Source organism: Plecotus auritus (assembly GCF_963455305.1).
Source record: "Plecotus auritus genome assembly, chromosome: 9".
Lineage (NCBI taxonomy): Eukaryota > Metazoa > Chordata > Mammalia > Chiroptera > Vespertilionidae > Plecotus > Plecotus auritus.
This window is the reverse complement of record NC_137783.1, coordinates 150,284,076-150,295,556: the sequence shown is the minus strand read 5'-3', so window position 1 is coordinate 150,295,556 and position 11,481 is coordinate 150,284,076. Positions and strand designations below refer to the sequence as shown.

Below are 11,481 nucleotides of genomic sequence, written 5' to 3'. Positions count from 1 at the left end.
ATGCGTGCTAAACGTTGGGTCCACAGCTCTCTTCCCCCTACCCTGATACTAAACCTCAACAGTGGTGGCCATGCAAATATTCCCCAGATAGAGGCTGGAGAATTCTTCTCTGGAGAAACTGTAGAGGCCCTGCAATGTGACCTACAGAATCTGACATTTGAGGGTGCCCAATGAAAACATTCTGCTTACTCTAGTCACCTTAGAATGAAAGCCATCCATTAGCAAGCCCCATCTGTGCACAAAGAGTTTCCAATTAGCTCTGCTTATTGCCTTGTTCTTAAATATAAATAGTCAAAGATCCAACATTTGAGGAAAACCTTCAACAACAATACACATATACAACAGATAATGGGGGAGTTCAGAGGAAACAATATGAAAAGTAGAAGAAAACTTAAAAATAGGAAAATTTCTTGGAAAGATAAGAGAACCTGTACATGAAACAAAACTATATATATATATATATATATATATATATATATATATATATATATCAATCTGTGAACAAAAGAGTTAAAATTAAACATTGGATAGAAAGGATAAGAAGGTAATATGAAGCTGTCCAGAGAATAAACAGAAAGAGAGGGACAAAAGTAGAAAAAACTAAGAGCTATAATTCAGGCTCCAATATCCTGTAGTAGAACCACAGAAATTGGGATAAAAGTGCAGATTGAGCTATGGAGTGGTAGAAAACAGGTATTTTACATAAGGGGGAAAACATCAAATAAAAATAAAAAGAGGAACAAAACACATTTATAAATAGCAAAACTTGGAAATTAGAGGACAGTGGGGCAATGCCTTTAAAATTCTAAGGAAAAGTATTTCTAACCTAGAATCCCATACCCAGCTAAACTATCAATAAACTATGAGCAAAGAATCAACATTTTCAGACAGATAAGGTGTCATAAAGTTTACCTCCTATGGTCACTTTCTCTGGACGCTATTAGATGATGTCGTTGACCAAAATGAGCCTGTAAAACAAGAAAGAGGAAGAAGGTTTAAAATCCAGGCAGTAGGAGATCCAACACAGAACAGAGAGAAATCTTTTTTTTTTATAGCTTACTTTTATTTATTATTATTTTTATTTTTTATTACTATTTTTAATCCTCACCTAAGGATATTTTTCCATTTATTTTTTTTTTTAGAGAGAGGGAAAGACAGAGAAATATTCATGTGTGAGAAACACATCGATTGGTTACCTCCCACATGAGCCCAAACCAGGGCCCAGGCCCAGGAGGAACCTGCAACCAAGGTACAAGCCCTTGACCTGAATCTAACCTGGAACCCTTCAGTCTGCAGGCCAACACTCCAACCACTGAGACAAACCGGCTAGGGCAGTGGTCGGCAAACTCATTAGTCAACAGAGCCAAATATCAGCAGTACAAGGATTGAAATTTCTTTTGAGAGCCAAATTTTTTAAACTTAAACTTCTTCTAACGCCACTTCTTCAAAATAGACTCGCCCAGGCCGTGGTATTTTGTGGAAGAGCCACACTCAATGGGTGAGCTGCAGTTTGCCAACCACTGGGCTAGGGTGATTTTTTTATTATTTTTAAATTTCATTTTTTCACCATTCATCCCCACTATACCCTCTTCCACCTCCCCACCCCATATCCTCCCTCCCCCCTGCACCCCCGAAGTCTTAAGAAGCCCAGGAAAGCAGCCATAGAGCAAGCCTAGAACGCAACCACCCTACATTACACCCAAAGGACGAAGTACTCCAAAAAAGAAAATTCCAGTGGACAAAACTGAATTGGTATATTCTGTTAGGTCTGACGATATAGATGAACATATTGCATGGGGTTTACGTATCTTTTGGAGACTTTGGGGAAAATCAATGAAGGGTATGTAGAAAACTTAACAATTGAAAAACATGAGGCTATTATAAATGTGTCTTATGATACTTGTGTTATATTATGTGAAGTTTCTACTCCTTAGATATTTTAGACTTTTAAAAGTACACGGAGAGCCCTAGCCGGTTTGGCTTAGTGGATAGAGCGTCGGCCTGCAAACTGAAAGGTCCCAGGTTCCATTCTGGTCAAGGGCACATGCCCGGGTGGTGGGCTCCATCCCCAGTGGGGAACTTGTAGGAGGCAGCCGATCCATGATTCTCTCTCATCGTGGATGTTTCTATCTCTCTCTCCCTCTTCCTTGCTCTCTGAAATCAATAAAAATATATTTTTTTAAAAAAGCACATGGAGAAAAGTGGGTGAAGTATTCCTTTAGTCCTAACTATCCATGATTGTTGTCCTATCCAAGAGACAACAGGATGTAAGTGCCTAAATTCTGGCATTGATGTCTTGACAGTGGGCACTCAGGGAGTCTTCTCTCTTCCCTGGAATGAGAGTAGACAGTGGGTGGCATGTGGAAGACATTTTTAAAAAGTCCCAAAGGCCCAGACAGCATGACTCAGTGGTTGAGTCTCGACCTATGAACCAGGAAGTCATGGTTCGATTTCCGGTCAGGGCACATGCCTGGGTTACGGTGCAGATTTGATTTCCATTGTGGGGCGTGCAGGAGGCAGCCAATCAATGGTTACCTCTCATCATTGATGTTTCTATCTTCCGTTCCCTCTCCCTTCCTCTCTGATATCAAGAAAAAATATATATATATTTTAAAAAGTCCCAAAGGACACAAAGACAAGGGGAAAAGTCCATGTGATTATGTGAATAATTAAAAATCAAAGATGAACAATACAAATAATTGAGACAACTTCAAATCAATATGAGCAATTCAGATTTGATGTGGAGGTGAGGGAAACCTGTGGAAATGGCGGTCATGGTGAAGTGATTAAAATAGTGGAGCCCAGCAATTATTCAAAACTGCGTTTATAACAGCAACAACTTGTAAATTATAGCATAGTGGGGAATAATTAGAGGGAAGACCAGTGAGGATGGGCTTGGTCCAGATATACAGGCCCTGTGAGAGGCCTGTTCCATTAGATTGTAAAATTGGCTAGATGGGAGAGGAGCGTACAGGAATAGGGAATGAAATGACTTTAAAACCCAACACACATCATCACTATTATGAGATTTGGCTTCTTACTTTTTTTTCTTCATTTGTTTATTTTCTTATCTCTCTCTTTTCTTGCTTTTGTCTCTGTAGAGTCCCTTGTCCATCTTTAGGATCCTCGTTCAGAAGTTTGCTTGCTCCGGCCTGTATCTTCCTCCACAACCTTCATTATTTATCCTTTATCGTGCTGTAATTTTCCATTTTTCTCACTGCACTCTTACTATGCACACCAAATCCTTACAGCCAATCCATTTCTCAAATATTTCCCTACAAGCTCCTTGGTTACAGCTCTTCTCCAAGAAACAAATATCCAAGGTTTCTTTACGTATGAACACATTATCAAATATTTTCTTTCTCCTCAAAATGTCCCCATCTCCTTTACCACTCTTCTTTGTTTCCTTTGGTCTTGGTCTCTGCCTTCAACCCGCTAGCTCTTCATTCCCACTGTCCGAGGCTTAGATGCTTCCTCTCCTCTCTCATATTTACTCTTTCCGGGTCACTGATGTTCTGCTGGGCTCTAATTCCTCCTCATTGACTTGCAACACGTTCTCTAACTGCTTCTCTTTCCCTCTTTAGCTTCAATCCTTCATCTGCCTCATTCACCTGTAACTTCACATATGGCCTCTTTCTTTTCCATAGAAACAGATTCACCTGTGATATCATTCACTCCACCAAGACATCCTCCACTCCATCCTCCTCAACTTCCACCCCTTCCTCAGTCTCCCAGTTCATCATTCCTTCCCCCCCTTTCAAAAGGAATGTCTATTTCAGCGCCAGGAACTCTTTCACTACCACTCTTTCTATTTTCTCTTCATTTATGCTCCCTATTCTCGAACCCTTCAAATCCTCTCCACCAGTCCCCAGCTTCTCTCCTCTGGATCGCCGCCTCTCTTCACTCAACCTCAGCTTCCCTCCACTTATGCTCAACTCCTCCTCGTTCTGCCCTACTTTGTATCCTCTGGATCTCATGTCCTCTCTACTGGTCCCCACCCCAGGAAACCTGGGCGTCTCTTTAAGCGCAGACTGCCTCCTAGACCCTGTGGGAGGCCCTGCACTCCCAACTTCAACCTTGGTTTTGTGGCTGGCTTCTTGCTTTCCCCACACTTCCTTGGGGCTCTCTTTCACCAAGCCTACCGAAGACTGTAATACAGTGGCTACCCGGTGCAGGAGCCGCACATTCCTTTCCTGACTCAGGCCTGACCTCGCTTTCCAGATCATTTCATCTTCCAGTCCCTGGGACTTAGTCTCAGGCTTCGGCTTCCTAGGTTTTTGCTTGTTTCTACCCAGCAGCTCCATTCTCTTCCCAATCACGATGAGCCCGTCCCAGGGGATCCACATTTTTTCTCCCACCGGTGACGCTCTGCTTTCCAGCTCCGGAAAGAAGCACACGCGGACCCGGGCCGGGCCTTGGATGCCCAGGCCGCGGGCCTTGCCGCGCCCCTTCGCCTCCCAGTGTGGCTTTCCCCGCCGCTCCCTCGGGTCCCAGAGCGGAAATCCAAACGGAACCCCTTTCTCCACAGACATTAGTCCTTGCCCTCGTCCGCAGCCCACAACTCCCTCCCCAGCTCCCCATTACCTCCCCCCACCCCCTACCCCCCTACCCCCCCACCTAGTCTCCCACCCCCCCACCTAGTCTCCCACCCCCCCACCTAGTCTCCCACCCCCCCACCTAGTCTCCCACCCCGCCCACTAGCCCGCCGCTCCACCCACCGACTGGGTGGGGGGGCGCAGTGAGCTAGTGCGCACGCGCAGACCACGCGAGACCCTCGAAAGGCGCAGTCCCAAACGGCGGCGGGCGAGGCAGCCAGCCTGGGGGCGGGGCTGACGTGGCGCGAGACCTCTGCGCCCCAGAGCCCCGCACCCCAGCGCCCACGCTGTCGCTGGTTCCGGGCCCTCTCAGTTCCGCGATTCCCCTGAAAAGCTGAGGCCTGGACACAGGAAACGACAGGCGTTGCAGCCAATGGCGTCGCGCACGATAAACCTGATACCCAATCAAAGACAAGGCTGCGGGGGGGGGCGGGGGGAATGGGGTGGGAACCACGCCCGACTCCAGGTGACTCCTGGGCTGCGAGCTCTCCATCAGCTGATAGTATTTACACTCGGCCGGTTCCTAGGGGCGAGTAACCCGGGACCAAGCTGCGGGAGCGCGCGGGCAGTGGCCAGCCGCGGGATCGTTGTGTGCAGCAGCTGAGGAGAGTGATGGAGAAGCACCAAGAAGCTGGGAGGTGTAGCTCAGCGGTTGAGCGTCGACCCGGGAACCATGAAGTCGCTGGTTTGATTCCCAGTCATTGCGGGCTCAATCCCCAGTAGGGGTATGTGCAGGAGGCAACCATGTTCCTCTCATCGATGTTTCTATCTCTATCCCTTTCCCTTCCTCGCTCTAAAAAAAAACAAAACAATAAAAAGAGGCTAAGAAGGAGAGTAAGGCAAAGAAAGAATACAAACCTCACTCCATGATACCCAGTCAGGGTCAGGGAGGTGTGTGTGTGTGCGCGCGCGCATGCATGAGCAAGAGGTTGGGTAGCCTCTGGCACCTGCAAGGGGACTGGTGAGGATGCCAAAGGAAGCAGGGTTTACCTTTGTCCTTACAGATGGAAAGGGACCTGTCATCGTCAGTCACACTCCCTTATTTCCCCAGGACAACTCATGCTGGCTTGGTGAAGAGGAGGGAGGGATATTAGGGATGGAAAAGGGGCTAGAGTACCCTGTTCAATCCTGTTCAGCGCTCGTAGCTTCACTTGTGTATCTGTGTTCATATAATCATAAGACCATTGCATCTTTCTTTCCTCTTTACTTCAATCAACAAAAAGCTGTTGTTGAGCATCTACACTTTTGAGGTGCACACTTTTGAAGGTTGGGAGCATGTACATAGTGAGCTGTGGCTGAGGGATAAGGATGGAGCAGCTGTGGTCCATCCTTTTTCTTTTTAAATCTTTACTGTTGAAAGTATTACATACGGCCCCCTTTAACCCCCATTAACTTCCTCCAGCCTGCCCCGCCCCCACCCCAGGCTTTCATCACCTAATTGTCTGTGTCCATGAGTTATGTGTATGTGTATGTATATGTATGTATGTATGTATATGGTGTTTGTAATTAGATTTGTGGTCCATCCTTCCATCCTTGACATCCCTGGGTTGCAGGTCAGGCGAGTGCAGGAGACAACCAATTGACGTGTCTTTCTCACATCAATGTCTCTCTCTCTCTAAAAATCAGTGGGAAAAATATCTTCAGCCCTGCCGGCGTGGCTCAGTGGTTGAGCATCGACCTAGGAACCAGGAGGTCACGGGTTCAATTCCGGGTCAGGGCACATGCCCGGGTTGTGGGCTCGATCCCCAGTAGGGGGCATGCAGGAGGCAGCCGATCCATGATTCTCTCTGATCATGGATGTTTCTTTCTCTCTCTCTCTCCCTCTCCCTTCTTCTCTGAAATCAATAAAAATATATTCTAAAAAAATATATATCTTCAGGTGAGGATTAGCAAAACAAAACAAAAAAAGATTAAAATGGTAAATTGTATGTTACGTATATCTTACCAAAAAACTTGTCACAAACATTACAAGAAATGAAAAATGCAGGTTAATATCTCTGTGAACATAAATGCAAAAATCACAAACAAAATATTATCAAGTTGAATAAGCAAAATATTTTCAAAATAATACTTTATAACAAAGGTGTTCTGCCTGGCTAGTGTGGCTCAGTGGTTGAGCGTTGACCCAATAAACAGGTTACAGTTTGATTCCTGGTCAGAACACATGCCCCGGTTGTGGGCTCAGTCCCCGGTGGGGGATGAGCAGGAAGCAGCTGATCAATGATTCTCTCTCATCATTGATATTTCTCTCTCTCTCTTCCTCTCTGAAATCAATATATATATATATATATATATACACATACACACACACACACACATATATATATATACACACACACACACACACACATATATATATATATATATATATATATATATATATACACATATGTGTGTATATATATATACATTTTTTAAAGTGTTCTTCCAGGAATGCAGGTTGTTTACCATCTGAATATCAATCAGTGAAATTCAGCACATACACAGAATAACAGGAAAATCCAAATGATTTCTCAAGAGAGGGAGAAAAATAATGATTTAAAAAGTCAAGAAAGGGCCCTAGCTAGTTTGGCTCAGTGGATAGAGCGTCAGCCTGCGGACTGAAAGGTCCCACGTTCAATTCCGGCCAAGGGCACATGCCTGGGTTGCAGGCTTGATCCCCAGTGGGGGGCGTGCAAGAGGCAGTCGATCGGTGATTCTCTCTCATCAATGATGTTTCTATCTCTCTCTCCCTCTCCCTCTCTAAAATCAATAAAATATATAAAAAAATAAAAAGTCAAGAAAGGGAGAAGGGGGAGAGAGAGAAACATTGATCGGTTGCCTCCCAAATGGATCCCAACCGAGTATGGAAGCTGCAACCTGGGTATGTGCCCTGACCTTTCGGTGTACGGGAAACCGCTCCAACCAACCTAGCCACACTGGCGAGGGCAACACAGTCTTTTATAAAAAAGTGCTAAAATAACTGGTTGTTTATATGGCAAAAACGAATCATAACCTAAATTACATAGAAAATGAATTGAGCCCTGACCGGTTTGGCTCAGTGGATGGAGCGTCGGCCTGTGGACTGAAAGGTCCCAGGTTCGATTCCGGTCAAGGGCATGTACCTTGGTTGCGGGCACATCCCCAGTAGGAGGTGTGCAGGAGGCAGCTGATCGATGTTTCTCTCTCATCGATGTTTCTAACTCTCCCTTCCTCTCTGTAAAATATCAATAAAATATATATATAAAAAAAAGAAAATGAATTGAAAACGAATCATAGGCCTAAATATAAAAGCTAAAACTATTAATTTCTAGAAGAAAAAATAGATAGAATATCTTCATGACCTTGGAGTAGGCAAAAGTTTCTTCAAGAGTACACAAAAATCCTTAATCATAAAAGAAAAATCTGATATATTGAGCCTGTAAATTTTAAGTCATTAAAAGAGTAAAAAGGCAACCCATTGAGTAGGAAATAATGGCAACACATATAACTGACAAAGGGCTTGTCTTTAGTGTGTATAAAGAGTTCCTACAAATCAATAAGAATAGCATTTTAAAAAGGCTAGGGGAGGAACAAAAGATTCGAATAGGCACTTTACCAAAAGAAGATATCCAAATGGCCAATGGGTACATAAAGTGGTGTTCAAGGTCATTCATCCCCAGGGATTACAAGTTCAAGGTCATTCCTCCCCAGGGATAATAGTGTGCTATTAATCTTACCACCCCAGTATGGCTAAAATAAAAAGGACTAACAGTTCTCTACGTATTGGCAAGGATGTGGTGCAACTGGAACTTCCATACAATGCTGGCAGAAGTATAAATTAGTACAGTTATGTTGGAAAATTCTTTGGCATTATCTATGAAAGCATTTTACACATGGCTTCCTTATGGCCAAGCAATTCTCATACCCAAAGAAATTAGTACTTAGGTCCCTCAAAAGACATACAAGAATGTTCATGGTAGCTTTATTCATAATAACCACAAACTTGAGCAAATGTAGAATGGATACATGAACTATGAAATATTCATATACTGGAATACTACATAGCAATGAAAAAGAACCACTGCACTCAACGTTTGTGTGTCTCACAAAGAACATGACCACAAAAAAGTATATACCGTACAATTGCATGTTTATGAAGTTCAAGATCTATGGTGACAGAAGTCAGAATAGTGGTCCCCAGTGTGTGCCAAAGTCTGTGAGACAGTTGTGATGCATGGAAGTGTTTCTGCAGTGCTTGGAGACCCACCCCACGCTGCAGCAAAACCACTTCTTTGACTTTTTGGAATACAGCCAGGATGTGAGCTGGGCTAGAGCACAGGGGTCACCCCTAGGGGTGGGAGACAGGGCTCTAGGAAGGCTCAAGCCTCTCATCAGCTCTGCGAGTGGCATGTGCCTGGGGTGGGAGGTGCAAATACCCACCCCAACGTCATACCCTCCCCATGTGTACCTCAGCCGAGTATCGGAGGAAAGAACAGAGATCCTTGGGGGTTTTCTGAGGAATATTGTGAAGTCTGCAGATGAAGCCCTCATCACTGGCATGTCAGGGCTCAGGGTGACCTGTGGGGCTGTTTCTGGATTCACCCCAGGGCCTTAGATCCACAGGAAAGACTGAGGCTAAGGGTGGCTGTGGGAGGAAAGCCACTGTGGGGCCTGGCCTAGAGGAAGACTGTGCCACCCCTGGTTGTCTGTGTGGTGCCATGCTCTTGGTCACAGTGGGTTTTATCTTACTCCCTCAGGTGGATCACTTCTTTGGCCAAGAGGACCTTCCTGCTGGAGTACCACACCCACATCCGGGATGCCTGCCTGCGAGAAGACTGAGTCATGCACCCCCACAAGTGTACACAGGGCCCAAGGGGCCCTGGATTCCCTGCCCCCTCTCCCTGGTGGTTTCGTTCCCCAGGAGAGAAGAGAGCGGGAATGCCCTGTGTCTGTCATGGCCACAAACACCAGAGGTGAGGCTTGACCTGCAGACCAATGGGTTCTGATGGAGGCCTGGCAGACAATTCTATCCCTGTCTCGGCTTCACTAAGTTGTCTGGGAACACGGGAAGTCAACCAGCTAAAAAGGTGACAAATGCCCAGCAGGCATGGCTCAGTGGTTGAGTGTTGACCTATGAACCAGGAGGTCACAGTTCAATTCCCCGTCAGGGCACATGTCCTGGTTGTGGGATTGACCCCAAGTAGGGGGCATGCAAGAGGAAGCCGGTTAATGATTCTCATCATTGATGTTTCTATCCCTTCCTCTGAAATCAATAAAAACCTATTTAAATAAACAAACGTGAGGATTCCCTCTCACCCCCCTGCTGCCCTTTCTCTATAGGTTCCTCTGTGGAAGCCTACTATGTATCTGCTCTAGGTGGGAGTTGCAGAAGTGCTTCCTGGGATTTGGGAAACGGGAGAGGGAGATTTCCCCAAGGGTGGGGTAAGGACAGGGAAGCTTTAAGCATCCACATAAGGCCCCTGCCCTAACTCCTCCCCACTGCCTCTTAGGAGCTGCCTCAAATTGGCAGAGTTCTTTGAAAGACTAAGAGTGAGTACTGCCTTCTGCATTGAAAGGCCACACAAAGACCCCTTGCAGGGAAGAATCCTGGGAATGGGTAAAGCTCCAGGATAATTTTGGAATCCTCATGACTTCTTGACTTATCCTCCTGACTAGTTTAATAAAGAGGTGAGTGGAGACAGGGATCCAGCCTCAAGTGTGTGTGTGGTGATGGAGGATGATGAAAACCAGGCCTGGCGAGGCATTTACATGGATGTGCCTGTGCCTCTGGCAGCCTGCACTGTGCTGCCAACATCCTGCTCCAGATCTACTCTTTCTGAACTCTTCTCCGAGAGTCACTGGAGTGTGCCAGTCTTTCTAAAATGTGTTGGACCACATCTCTTCCCAGCTCAAGACCCTTCAGTGACCCTGTCCCTTCCAGAAACTGCCCAAGACATAAAGCAAACTGGCCACTGCCATGAGGCTTCCCACTGAGCTTCTGGCTACCCAAGCACATACCAGGTTTGCACACCAGCAAAACCTTTGGCTGTCGTCTCATTCCTACTCAACCCCCAAGATCCAGATCAGATCCCACCTTGTGTGTGAAGCCGTCCCTGGCCTGCTCCCCTGAACATCAGGGTTTCACCTAATAGTTACCAAGTGATGGGTATTTATATGAGTAGTAGCCCCCAACCCTCAGCAAGCTCCCTCCTCAACCACCTTCCTGATTCACAAGATGGAGGGCCAAGAGGCCTCAGACAAGAACCTAAAGTTGTCAGACATGGGGAGACACATGGGGGACTCACAGGCAGCCAAGGTGAGATGGCCCCAGAGCAGACATCAGGGCTAGAGGCCAGTGGGACTAAAGCAGCCAAGGAGAGGTCATCAGTGAGCAAGTGATCCTGTGTGCCTGCTGGCCCCAGGACCTGCTGTACCAGTGGCTGGGGGTCCTGGCCATTATGAGAATGCCAAGGCATGCACCAGGAACCAGGGATGGGGACGGAAAGCCACCCCATTCCTCTCCCCGCCCCTTTCCAGACTCACGGAGTCCCTGTCTCCTCTTGCCACAAGTTGGCGGAGCTGGAGCTCAAGCATGCCAAGGGGGGCCCTCCAGCCTCACTGAGCCTTCTTGCTACCTCAGCCCCCAACCCCCTGGGTTCTTTTCCAAGTGTCTGAGAGCAGCCTTGAGCAGTCCCAGCTGAGGTTCAGGGCCATGTTTTCCAATCTTGGGCCAGGACCCTGCCCTTAACAAAGCCCTCAATCAATGGCAACTGTTACTGTTGAGGACAAGGATGAGGGGGGGAGAGGGGTAGTTATCTGAGGTACATGAAGAGCAATACCGTCTCAGGGAGCATGGTGGCACAGGCCAGGGACATCCAGAACCTTGCTCCTCTGCAGGATATCACACTGTTCTCTGGAACACCCT

At 46.5% G+C, this 11,481-nt stretch overlaps 1 protein-coding gene and 1 long non-coding RNA gene across 2 annotated transcripts in view; one reads left to right on the top strand and one right to left on the bottom strand.

Moving 5' to 3' along the window:
* Window positions 1-4,546, bottom strand: part of LOC308233484 — a 42,135-nt gene extending 37,589 nt beyond the window's left edge. Inside the window, exons 1-2 of the long non-coding RNA XR_013958999.1 lie at window positions 3,042-4,546; window positions 913-968 (exon numbers count right to left, since the gene is read on the bottom strand). This is a non-coding gene — a long non-coding RNA (uncharacterized lncRNA). The remainder of the gene's footprint in view (window positions 1-912; window positions 969-3,041) is intronic.
* A 4,098-nt stretch (window positions 4,547-8,644) lies between these two features.
* On the top strand, window positions 8,645-9,787 carry SNX32 (sorting nexin 32). Its single transcript, XM_080640739.1, is given in 4 exon segments — window positions 8,645-9,162; window positions 9,237-9,392; window positions 9,396-9,414; window positions 9,568-9,787. Coding segments are annotated over 4 exon segments (627 nt in total). The 5' UTR covers window positions 8,645-8,790; the 3' UTR covers window positions 9,648-9,787.
* Window positions 9,788-11,481: the final 1,694 nt, after the last annotated feature.